Consider the following 13,460-nt stretch of genomic DNA (forward strand, 5'->3'; position numbering starts at 1 on the left):
TAAGATTTCTAGGAGTGTCCAGAAATACCCCATCAGGGGTGCAATAGATGACACATCCCATTTTACATAGTAAATCTCTACCCAGGAGGTTAGTCGGGCCGCTGCAGCCAACAGAAAAGAGTGTTTGGTATGCAGAGGCCCGCTTATAACATCTGCTGGTTCCGTCAGTGGGTAATGTTGTATTTTTCCTGTTACCCCGCTTGCTGCTACTAATTGCTTGACACAACCTAGACCAGGAGGGAATGTTGTTAACGGGTTAGGTACAAAAAAAACTTTATATTTAAACTATTCCACTTACCCATATCTGAGGCTCCTCCCTCAGATATTGTCTTATGTTACCTGGATGTGGGGTGTATGTGTGTCCTACTCCCTGTCTGCATATATGCGTCATGCTTAGGGCGGCGTTGGCTACTAGGTGGGGCTATGGCTATGTGTTGAGACCTACCTGTCTTCTCCCATTGTGTCTCTCAGTTACTTACATATGTGTTATGTTTTCTATGGTTATTTACCCTGCAATGTCTGGCTATGTGTCCATTGTTTCCACATTTGAAACATACTATTTGGTTTTGTCTTTCTGTCATAAATCGTTTGTCCAGATCAACAGCAGATTTCTTTAAAGTGTGTATTGACATCTGTCTGCAGTTGGGGTGAATGGTTTCTAGGTTGGTTCTCAGATTTTTTCTAAGACCTTGTATCAGCACAGAGACAATCCCTCCCTTAAGATGTATGTTGTCCCCGTGGCCGGGGATACCAGAGTGTTTTGGCAACATCTGTAAAGCACGGTTGAAATATCCGCTGGTGGACTCACCATCTTTCTGTGTGATGGTGAACCCTAAGGTATTTTCAACTGTCCCTGGGAAATATACACCCAATTGTATATTTATTAGGCGTATATTTTCCTGGTTGCCCTGTTCAGTTAAGATCTTATCGCCCTCCACACCACTGTCTCGAATGAACTTCTGGACATCTATATGTGAAGGGAGGCAAGCTCTCAACATGTACCGCCAATCCTTATTGGTGGGCTCATCTGAATTTCCTCGCTCCCTTACAAATTTCTGACACTTTGCCAGATCTTTGCTGGGATCAGGGAAATTTTTGATGATTGAATGACGTTCCAATCGTGTCCATGTATTGTGCATGTCACTATCCTTTACAGGCATTACCTCATCCCCGCCTCCCCGTCCACAAGGAGGTTCCACTGTGTGCAGAGGGTGGATCTGTATTCCCCCTGCACCATTGGACAACATCCCAGGAGCAACTATCTCTGTGCTGTGTTGTGTGTACTTACCTGTGTCTAATACTATGCTGTTGACATCAGCCGTCTCCTCCTCCTGTGCTGGGACCCCAGCAGTGGGTTGCACCTTTTCCTCAAGCATGTTAAGGGCATGGGAGACGGCCAGTGCCAACAGCTGCTCGTTCTCCTCTCGGGTTTCCTTATAAGGGGGTAAGACAGGGTACAAGTTAGTAACGGATACATTATTACTTATGTCTTTCTTATGAGTCATTAACCCCTTCGGCACATATGGGGGTGGGGGAGTTGATTCTATTGCGGCAACGGTTGCATTTTTATTGTGGCTGATTGTGTCCGGTATTGCCAGATCTTTGATTCCCCATTGTTCCTGTCCTTCCTTCTGCCACAATTTAAGAATATCTATATGCTTCACTCTCTTCTTACGACTGGAGAGTAGGCATATTTCATCTTTTACTGCCGATAAGATTTCTGGATCGAAGCTACCAACACTGGGAAATTCTAACTTGCTGCCTTGTGTCATTTTTCTCCATTTATTTTGGTAAACAACTGCGAGTTCACCGTGCTTCCTGCACATAATAAAAGCAGCCGATCCTTTTGGCTGGCTTGCTTCCTCCCTAACATGCACGTTATCACAGCGTGACCCGTTATTACCCATAATTACAGGAATACATGTTCACGCCTAATAGATAATCGGTGGGTTATTTAAGTTGAGAGCTCCCCAACCACTCACTTCTCCACACAGCGACACTTCAACGCAATCAAGCGAAGAGCCCACAATGCGAGGTAATGTACTCAATCACCAAGTCTTTCAACTAGCAGCGAACTTCTAGCCAACTTGCTTGATGCGGCACAATTTTTCCAGGGTATAACAAACTTGTTTTCCTATACCCCCAAAAATCGGATTTCTAAAGTAGCTAATCGGAAACAAGTGCGTTCCGATATATCTTCTTGTACCCTCCTAGCGGAATTAATTCCACTGAAGGGGCAGTTCCTATGGGCACGTCGTCACGTGAACCCGGGTCCTAACTGGACTGTCCTACACTGGACTACACTGCGCTGAGTCGTGCCGTCACACACCCGTTCGCCTCAGTTATGTTTCACACTGGGCGCTGGTTACACCTTGGTCTTATGCATATTTGAAATATTTCTGTACAGAAAGTTTTCCCAGGCCGGTAGCTTTTCACTAGATACTTATGCAGGTATAAATCCCTTATAACACTCTATAGGAATCTATTAAAATAATGCTTGAGTTGCTTGTTTAAAAAAAAAATGAACAAAAAGAAAAAAAACTTATTTTCTTTTATTAATCACCGCCTCACTCGCAGTATATTGCTATACTGTGTAAATAAAGCTAGTGGTTAAATACTGTTCACCTTTGAGTTCCTATGTGTGCTGCATGTGCAGTACCAATGAACAGCCACGTGTGTACATGCACTGTTCACAGGCCGCCGATGAATCGGCCACCCACGTGTTCTATAGTGTATTTGCAAGGTTGCACTCGGGTTTCGCTATACGCAGTAATTGCGCTTAAATGTGGAATAAATCCCTTAACTCCGTCCGAAAGTTACGTATCAAGATGCGAAATAAATCCCGCACTTAATCCGTAAATCACGTACAAAGATGCGAAAATTTCCCGATATGGGCACGTGCGCGCGCACCTTGCGTAATACACAATAGACGCTTTACGTTACTGCAAAAGGCCCAGGACTTGTCGCCACGTGGCTGAGTCCCTGGTTTTGCAGTAACTAACAAAATGTTATAGCTTTGCACAGAGGGGATCCTCTATGTACTATAATACACACAGACTCCACGTGTGCGAACCTTATCGCACGTGGTACATATACTATAATAAGCAAGCAGCCCAAGACACTATACCCCGTTAAACTACTTGTGGCAGGCAGAAGTACAGTTTACTAAACACTTAGGTATGATATGCTTTAAAACACGTGGCTTTCACTTATTGTACTCCGGGTTCAGCGCTAGCACTTCCCGAACCCCGCACCGCCGTGGAATCGGCCTATCCAGCAATGGAAACAAATACTTCCACCCTTTTGCTGGTATAGGTCGATCCGCACGCCTGGTACTGAGTTCTGGACTGTGGAGCGGACGGACGAGCCCTCAATTGTTAATGGCGATATGATTATTACCAGAGATACAATATGTGAAAAGCGCAGGTTACGTAATGTGTTCGTAACCTGCTTACCCTTTATACCTAGCTACGTGCGAACAAAACGTAGCGCAGCGTAGCGTACCTTTTAATTGTATGTTATACACTTAAGAACCAATACCTTGATAAGAGATCCCTTCGCAGGACTTTGTCTCTAATTCTGCGAATATACCTTAAAGGACAGAGTCCGCAATGTACCTTATCGCTATTATGCGAATAACCAGACACGACCACTGAATAGAAGTAAGGAGGTTAGAACTCCATATAAAAGGTTGTATTAAAGTCCCTAATGGACAAAAGGGGGTTACAGAAATAAGAATAAACAGGTATAACAAGTGATACAATCTACTAACAATGAATACTAACAAACTCTGCTAAGGGGAAAGAATACAATAATACAAGACACAATCAGCCAACAATACTTATAAGAATAAATACCGTGAAAATGCAACCGTTTACCGTGGTTATCTAGTAAGCGAAGCGCAGTCCGGTCAGAGCTCACTATCGTTCAGGAATGAACTATAGTCCGGTAGGAAGGTCCAGGGAAAGTAGATGTGCCGAAGAGACCGAGCCTGCTCCGGGTCGCCTATCTTATAGGGTCAGAAGGGGGAGGTCAAAGGCCATTCTCATTGGTCAGAGATCATATGTCCGGTTCACTGTGATTGGAGGTTAGACGCTGTACCTGGTCTGACCAGGTGCAGGGGAGTGAACTTTAAGAGTCCTTTGTTTGGTGGTTTCGGCGTCAGCAAGGATAAGAACCGGTTTGAGCTAGTTTCCTTTGTTAACTACTTACAACAGAAACTGTCTCTGGAATATGGATTATGTCCATATCTATCGGGCAATGTACATTGCGACATATTCGCAATGACCGGAATACTTCGCATAATGAACTGAGCGGAACGGTACTAAACACGATATAGACAGGTGTGTGCAGGGCTAACTAAGCTATGTGTGGCGTTCTAAACCTTTTAACTATATTTCATTTCGTGTAAGTGTGTTATTATGAATTTATGTGTGATAGTATGTCTACTCTTCTGGTCCACATTGTCACACATACTCGGGTATGGAAACTTTATTTGCGCAACTCTGCGAACCAAAATGGCGGCCATACTATCACAAAATGGCGTGTGTGTACCTAGACTTCCACAGTACTCACTGAATGCTCGAAATGAAGACTTTTCACACAGTTTCAGCTCAATATCTACAGTGAGTACTAACCATGACTATATGATCATTATTCCTCATGTTACGTTGCAGTATTATTACATACTAGGGTTTGCCCGCAGCCTCCGTGTTGATTTCTGTTATTGCTCAGCGGAACTCATTTTGCAAACACAGCAGTGGCTCTTATATTGTGATGTATATTTTATGTTGTGCACATTAATCACAAATGGACAAATTTACTAAGACAGGAGTTGTATTTCAGATGGGATGTTGCCCATAGCAACCAATAACAATCTACTTATTTATCTAGAAGATAATAGATTGGTTGCCCTTAGCAAGATTCCATATTCAATACCAGTGGCGTGACTATAGCCCCAGAGACCCCGGGGTCTCTGGGGAGGCGCTGAGTAAGTGTGGGCGCCAGGGGTTTTCGGGGCTGTTGATGCTGCTCCTGAGGCCCGGGACCGACCTTACTTCTCTGCTTGCCGCCGCCAGGACCCGCAGATTTACTTGTCTGCGGTTCCGGCTCTCTTGGCTGGCTCCTGCTGATGAAAAATAGCCCATACAAAATGTCCGCCTCCTTACAGCAGACACTTTTTGAGGATACTAGAGAAGGTGACGGCCTCCTCTAGCATCCTCAAAAATGGTCTGCTGTTAGAGGCAGCCATTTTGTGAGGGTCATTTTCATTAGCACTGCAGGAGCCAGCCAGAAGGAGAGCAGGGACCGCAGACAAGTAGATCTACGGGTTCCGGCCACAGACTCAGCGGCAGAGGTAAGCAGCTGGGTAAGGCAGGGTGGCGGGGCTTTATTTTACCGGTGGCAGGAGGGCAGGCTTTATTTTATGGTGGGGTTGGGCTTTATTTTATAGTTACGCCACTGTTCAACACAACTCCCATCTTAGTAAATTTACACCAAAATGTATTTTTAAGCTATGGGGGTGATTCAGACGGATCACTCTAGTCCGAAGTTAACCCCTGGTCCCGATGGTGGAGTTTTGCGCATTTGTCGTGGCATTCGTTCAATGGTGGGTGGGAAGGCAACAGGAAGGGGGCAGATGGAGGGTGAGTGCACCCATAAAAAAATGCTGGGCGGACACCTGTGAATGCAGGGGTGCCCATGCATCCTCGGGGGGTGGCTGATGTCACATGGACCCCTAATTCGCATCTGAAAGTATAGACATAAGCTGGCCATCCATCTACAGATTGATTGTCAGATCTGCCTGGTTGGAGCAAAATCCTGGTAATGGATGAGAGAAAATGACAGTTGACCATTTGCTTTGAAATGCTGGAAAACTGCCAAAAGCTGTCACACAGATATTACCAGGTGTTTGTTCTAACCAGCCCGATCTGACAATCAATCTGTTGATGTGTGGCCGGCTTTACTTTTCAGAGTGAAGGCTAGAGAAATCATGGGGAGCAACCATTGAATGATTTCTCCTCTTTACATCCCCATGTGAGCACATTTGTTAGCCTATACATCCCCTCACATCAGGGCCGGATCCACCACAGGGCGACTGGGGCGGTTGCCCTGGGGCCCCCACACATCAGGGGCGCCCACACTTGTCCTGTCCAGTCCATCCGACCGACTCCCAATGGCCTCACGGCTTTCACAAGATATCCCAGCCAAGACCCAGCACCGCTGCCATGGCTGGGATATCTTTGAAGTAGGCAATGCGTCAAGCATAATTGGCAGCCGACCCGAAAGAAGCGTGCCGAGCATCCAGGCTGTGGCCTGCCTGCCCCGGCCTGCGGCCTTCCCCACTTATATATTATATCATTTTTTTGATAGGGGCCCCCACAAGTTTGTTGTCCAGGGCCCCCACAGACCTTAATCCGGCCTTGCCTCACATGGTAGTGCAGGGCGACATTTACCTTCTCGCTATGCAGTGAATATACGCAGCCTAGCGAGTACGTCCTATGTGTACAGTGTTTCTTTCTGGGATTGACGCAAAGAGTTGCTCTCAGGCAATCAGCATTTTCCCATTGCTTTTAATGAGGTAATGTGAGGAAAATAGAACTACCCCTTCCTCTTGTAACGGAGACAAGGCCGCCGGCACCCTAGCCTTGCCAACATGCACTACTGACACTGCCGACACCTACATATTAAGTACACCGCAGGCACTCCTGCAATGCCGGCACCATAACCATCCACACTGTGTATACCACTGGTTCTCCTGCACTGTCGAAAAAAACGATAGACCTCTACTGCTAACCCAGCCAGTGTTCTTTCTGTACTGCCGACACCTTGCTCTGAGGACACTGCCAGCACCCAGGCACTGCCAACACCGCCTACACCTCCTGTCACAATAATTGTACTTTTGGACAATAAATCCAGTAATTTATCTTTTTTGTGTAATCGCAGTGATGCTGATGTGCTGCATTATCCCCTGCAGGTGCTGCCGCTGATCAGGTGGTGGACGGAGCTCTCGGGGGATCGGTTATCTTTCATGTGACTTTCCTATTCCAACCATATACGATAGTATGGAATACTGTAAATGCTACTGGTGGCTTTATCCTAGTAGCTAACCTTGTTCCCCCAAAAGATCCTCAGTGTTATGGTCAGTATGTGGGAAGATGTGAGATGTACAGGAATGGAAGCCTGAGACTGGATGATATCACATACGCTGATCAGGGGACGTACACACTGACTGCTCAAAATGCCGACTTTTCACAGACTAAAACAGAACAGATTCAGCTGAACATCTACAGTAAGTACTAAGCATGGACTATTGGATCATTATTCCTCATGTTATGTTGCAGCATTCTTACATACTAGAGGTACAGTATAGAGAATTGGCAATGAATAGGCAGCGGCAGGCGGGATGGGGATTAATAACTAGTAGTATTTTGACCCTAGTAGAAAAAATGATGATTTCACCACAGTGCACACAAACACCTTCAACCCAGGGTGACACCAAAAAAGCTTTCACCAAAAGCTTGTTATTACAATAGACAAGAAATATAGGTGCACCCACTGGCGATAGTGGTTAACTTACACAGGAGAATTGATTGTATTTTATCCTGTTGTACAATGATTTGATCTAAAATAGCTCAAAATAAAACAGAGAGAAAAAGACCATGGTGCAATATCGTCAAGTACTGGGATTTGGTTTATTTTAATCAATCCACTCACATTGATCCAAAATAAATGTACATGTAACAGGGTCTTTTTGAGGGAAAGTTCCTCCTGGGTTATCTTGTTCCTATATGGCTGGCAAGAAAACTCAAAATAGTGCAATATTGTCGAGTAAAAACTTTAACAATTTTATTGGTGCACTCACATAATAAAAGATTTAAAATAGCATATCACCCATTCCGGGATAGCAGGGTCCGGCAAGTGCGTCACAAGGTAGGTACAGGTATTCCAAATGTCCAAACACAGGTGTCCCACGTATGGACCGGTCGGTGATGACAGAAAGCTTAAAGCTTATTATGTGAGTGCACCAATAAAATTGTTAAAGTTTTTACTCGACAATATTGCACTATTTTGAGTTTTCTTGCCAGCCATATAGGAACAAGATAACCCAAATCCCAGTACTTGACGATATTGCACCATGGTCTTTTTCTCTCTGTTTTATTTTGACCTATTTTAGATCAAATCATTGTACAACAGGATAAAATACAATCAATTCTCCTGTGTAAGTTAACCACTATCGCCAGTGGGTGCACCAGTATTTTGACCCTGCACTGGATCCTTCCTCCAAGAACAATCAAACAGAGTGATCAGTAGCGTGTGAGAGTAAATAATGGAGACAGCCAACTAAGCAAACAATAACCCTGCATTCGGGTGTAGATCTAATGGTTGGCGGAGCTCCCTAGGGGCAGACACAAACTAAAGGCAGAGGAAGAAAAGAAGACTCTGTGCTAGGGGCATTCATTTGGTATGTTAAAGTGTAACCTTACTTTGACTTTGAAAATAGGAATTTTTCTAATTCAAACAACAAATACCACAAAATAAAATCTTGTATAAGACAGTCTTAAAGAAAATTATTTCTTGTTTAGGAATTCTTCAGAATCCCAAAGAGTAATGAATTGGTGTAGTCACCTCTGTGTAGTGAAAAGGTATATAGATATCTGGATATAGGTTAATATTAACTATGTGAGATCTTTTACTGTACAGACCACTAATTCTCCTATACATCTTGGATGTTTATTATGTAGTTAGTAGTTCAGTGGTGCCCAGATATTTAAACCTTTTGGTATCTCAATGTCTTTCCATGCATCATATATACATAAATGAAAAAAATCATCATACTGGCCCTTATTCTGAATCGGACGGTACGGCCCGCGTGCGGCCGTACCGCCGATGTTTTTAGTCTGCACATGCGCAGAGGTCAATCTGCGCATGTGCAGCCCCATTCGCCGCAGACGTATTTCGTCCGCCGCAAAGGGGGCGTATAGGGGCGTGAGGGGCTTCATACCCTCATTTCCCTATGTATACGCCCCGCGTTTCATGGGCGTTCCCATGCAAACGCGGGGCGTATGCATGCTAATCAGGGTATGACGCCACTGATGGGGGCGGAAAGCTGACGTCGCCGGATGTCAGCTCTCAGCCCCCATACAAGCTATCACACGGACGATTGTCCGTGTGGTCTCAGCTTGCGGGAGCTGCTGTGGCGTGCGGCCCTGCCTTCGATGGTCGACGACCATCGAATGCAGGGGCAGCTCCCACCATGGTGGAGGCGTACGCCCCACCATTTTTATGCGGATCGCCAGCCGTCCGTGTACGGACGGCCGTGGCGATCCGTCTCGTGGGCGGGGATTGGTTTGTGCGGCCGGAGCACCGTGTGCGGCTCCGGCCGCACCAACCAGAATAAGGGCCACTGTGTGTAGTAAAACATTTATTAAAATACAAAATGGTAATACCAATTATTATTATGAGATTCACATGGCTTTCTTGTAATTTTTCAAAAATGAAACATGTACCCAACACGTTTCGTCCCACATGGAGACTTCATCAGTGGTGGTGTTTTTTTTAAATACAAGAATCTACAAAAGTAAAATACATCAATCAATATTTATTAAAAACAATGAAGACTAATGGTGTGTACCTATGGTCAGTTGTGCCTTAAGATACTATCCACGGACCGATCAGATCGGATCGTGGATAGTATCTAAAGGCACATCCGGTTTGCATACAAGTCTGACTATATAGTGCAGATCTGCACTATATAGTCAAGGCAGACAAGACTTTCTGCCTTGCGATACGTGAACGCGCATCGGAATCGGATCGGGATCGCAAGGGATAAAACCCTTGCGATCTGCATCCAATTCTGATCCGATGTTGACTATATCGTCAACATCGGAAAGGCAAAAAGTACCGTGTGTACACACCATTATACACGTGGAAAGGAATTAAAGACAATTTGAAGAATAGATGGGAAAAAAGAAAATACTGTACAATTGTATCATTAAGTTTTTACAGATATAAATATCTTTGGAAAATGCAGTAATTTACATAAGAACAAATTCAATAGAGACCTATTACACCATATTTTTGGAAGGAGACAGTGAAATCTATATAACATTCGCTAGATGGTAAATGGTGATGTAAGAGGGGAAGGATTACGGTATGGGATCATTCGTCAGACTGCATTTAGGTCTACAAGCATTAGGTCTACACCATTAGGTCGACTTGCATTTAGGTCGACCTGACTGAAGGGTCGACGGGGTCATTAGGTCAACAGGTATAAGGTTGACAGGGTCATTAGGTCGACAGTGAAAAAGTCGACATGATTTTTTGAAAAAAAGATTAATTTTTTTTTTTCATTTTTTTCCAGCGTCGACACGGTCAACATAGCACCGCGTCCCCTCGCATGGCTCGCTGCGCTCGCCATGCTTCGGGCACGGTGCCTCACTACGCTCAGCACACTATTTTATTCTCCAACCACGCCCTAGTGGATGGTAGGGCATGAAATACCGCCTGTCGGCACATGTCGACTCATAAAACAGTGAAATGACCCCATGTCGACATTTTGCCTGTCGACCTTCCCCATGTCGACATAATGACCCTGTCGAACTTATAAAAGTCGACCTAATGACCCTGTCGACCTAAGTCATGTCGACCTAAATGCATGTCTACCTAAATGCAGGTCGACCTTAATGCAGGTCGACCTAGTGGTGTAGACCTAATGCTTGTAGACCTAAATGCTGTAGACAATATGACCGTATCCCAGGATTACGTACCTCTCAATTTCTTTATTTAAAATCTCACAGGTCTAAATAGCCTAGGTTTCATGGAAAAAAGGAAGGGAATCCGTGTACCCAAAGTATTCTATTCAAGAATATAATATAGTTTTCAAAGAAAGATTCAATATGATGGGTAATTACTATTATCATTAATGGGGAATTATTTTCTACTATTTTTGTATTTTTACCTGTACTGTATAATGAAGGTCCTATACACAGGTCATCAAGCTTATAATCAGTCTCCTTAATTATAAAAAGAACATTATGCTCATATTCATTCTCCTCAATAATAAGGTCCCAGATGTGTACCTAATAAGGTTATATTGGGTATGTATTCGTTTTATATTATTCAATTTCAGTTGAATATATTTAAAAATTTGGTACTTATTTCCTAGCACGGCGCCCGTCGGGTCCCATCGCATACCATTACTTAAGGTATGCGATGGGACCCGATCTGACCCGATATAAGGGTTTTTACAGTTCCTATACAATTTTAAAATCGCGTTGCATCGAATGCCATTACAATGGCATGCGATGCGATGCAACGCGATTTCCCATTGATTCCTATTGTAAATGCACCCCCAGACCCGATTTTTAATTGTACACCACTTATATAGTGTAGCGAGCCACCGAGCCCGAATCGTGGCGAGCGGTCGCGGAATACATGTGAAGTAATCCGCGTCCGCTCGCCACGCTTCGGGCTCGGTGCGCTCGCCACACTATATAAAATCAAACTCCACGCCGACATTGATAGTTGGGGTATGAAAAGGTCGGAGGACGCGTACTGCCACCCCTCGCTGTGTATACCACTAGTTCTCCTGCACTGTCGAAAAAAACGGTAGACCTCTACTGCTAACCCAGCCAGCGTTCCTGCACTGCTGACACCTTGCTCTGAGAACACTGCCAGCACCCAGGCACTGCCAGCACCGCCTATGCCTCCTGTCACAGTAATTGTACTATTGGACAATAATCCAGTCATTTGTCTTTTTTTGTGTAAGCGCAGTGATGCTGATGTGCTGCATTATCCCCTGCAGGTGCTGCCGCTGTTCAGGTGGTGGACGGAGCTCTCGGGGGATCGGTTACCTTTCATGTGACTTTCCTATTCCAACCAAATACGATAATATGGAATACTGTAAATGCTACTGGTGGCAATGTCCTAGTAGCTAACCTTGTTCCCCCTAAAGATCCTCAGTGTTATGGTCAGTATATGGGAAGATGTGAGATGTACAGGAATGGAAGCCTGAGACTGGATAAGATCACATACGCTGATCAGGGGACATACACACTGAATGCTCAAAATATAGACTTTACACAGGCTAAAACAGAATCGTATCAGCTGAACATCTACAGTAAGTACTAAGCATGGACTATTGGATCATTATTCCTCATGTTATGTTGCAGCATTCTTACATACTAGAGGTACAGTATAGAGAATTGGCAATGAATAGGCAGCGGCAGGCGGGATGGGGATTAATAACTAGTAGTATTTTGACCCTGCACTGGATCCTTCCTCCAAGAACAATCACACATAAACCTGCATTCGGGTGTAGATCTAATGGTTGGTTTCTTTATTTAAAATCTCACAGGTCTAAATAGCCTAGGTTTCATGGAAAAAAGGAAGGCAATCCGTGTACCCAAAATATTCTATTCAAGAATAAAATATAGTTTTCAAAGAAAGATTCAATATGATGGGTAATTACTATTATTATTAATTAGGAATTATTTTCTACTATTTTTGTATTTTTACCTGTACTGTATAATGAAGGTCCTATACACAGGTCATCAAGCTTATAATCAGTCTCCTTAATTATAAAAAGAACATCATGCTCATATTCATTCTCCTCAATAATAAGGTCCCAGATGTGTACCTAATAAGGTTATATTGGGTATGTATTAGTTTTATATTATTACATTTCAGTTGAATATATTTCAAAATTCTTTCAAAGTTAAGTATGACATGGACAGTAAAAGTATGGCTATAGATACATGCCAATTTTGAGATCTAGTATACCAACGGTTCTTTTGTTGGTAATTAAAGATTCCAAATCTCTTATATATTTGGCTACATCTGTCACTCAAAGTGTGTCTGAAGCTGTAACGCTGGGTGGAGCCTCTGACTCACATGACAGAGAACCAGCCCAGTGAGCCCACAGTGCCAGACACCCTCTGCCTCTCCATGTTACACAGCAAAGACACAGCTACTCACCAGACACACCAGGTGAGCGCCCCACACCTCCATACCTCCCAACATGACCCTCTCCAGGAGGGACAGAATGCTCTGTTTGTGGACTTCCATCTTAATTTATGATTGTCATCACCTGTTTTAAACAGGGTAATTGATAAGAAAGGTGTTTAAGCACAGGTGATGGTAATCCATAAATTAAGAAGAAAGTCCAGAAACAGAGCAATGTGTCCCTCCCCCCCCCCCCCCATTCACGGCAACCCCACGATTAAATGGCACATGCAAAACACTGACATGGCTATGGTCGACAATGAAAAAGGTTGACATGAGTTTTTGAAGATTTATTTTTCACTTTTTCAATGTTTTCATATTCATTCTCATGTGTCGACATGGACACCAATGAAGTGCCACACTTATGTCAACATTTACATGTGTTGACCTTTCTGTGTTGATTTTTTCTTGTGGCGATTCGCGGCACCCCCCGGCGACCCCCCTCCCGCGATTCA

The 13,460-nt window shown here is 44.1% G+C and overlaps 1 protein-coding gene across 7 annotated transcripts in view; it reads left to right on the top strand.

The window, feature by feature from the left end:
• Positions 1 to 7,060: 7,060 nt before the first annotated feature.
• LOC146042259 (cell adhesion molecule CEACAM1-like) overlaps positions 7,061 to 13,460 on the top strand; it is a 131,373-nt gene continuing 124,973 nt past the window's right edge. For 3 of the 7 annotated variants that reach the window (XM_083162186.1, XM_083162185.1, XM_083162187.1), the window contains exons 1-2: positions 7,061 to 7,291; positions 11,807 to 12,121. In XM_083162186.1, coding sequence (XP_083018312.1) covers positions 7,165 to 7,291; positions 11,807 to 12,121 — 442 coding nt within the window. In that variant the 5' untranslated portion in view covers positions 7,061 to 7,164. The remainder of the gene's footprint in view (positions 7,292 to 11,806; positions 12,122 to 13,460) is intronic. The other 4 variants (XM_083162182.1, XM_083162183.1, XM_083162184.1 and 1 more) reach the window with 2 other exon arrangements.

The sequence above is a fragment of the Crinia signifera genome, chromosome 19 (assembly GCF_055691185.1).
Source record: "Crinia signifera chromosome 19, ASM5569118v1, whole genome shotgun sequence".
Classification (NCBI taxonomy): Eukaryota; Metazoa; Chordata; class Amphibia; order Anura; family Myobatrachidae; genus Crinia; species Crinia signifera.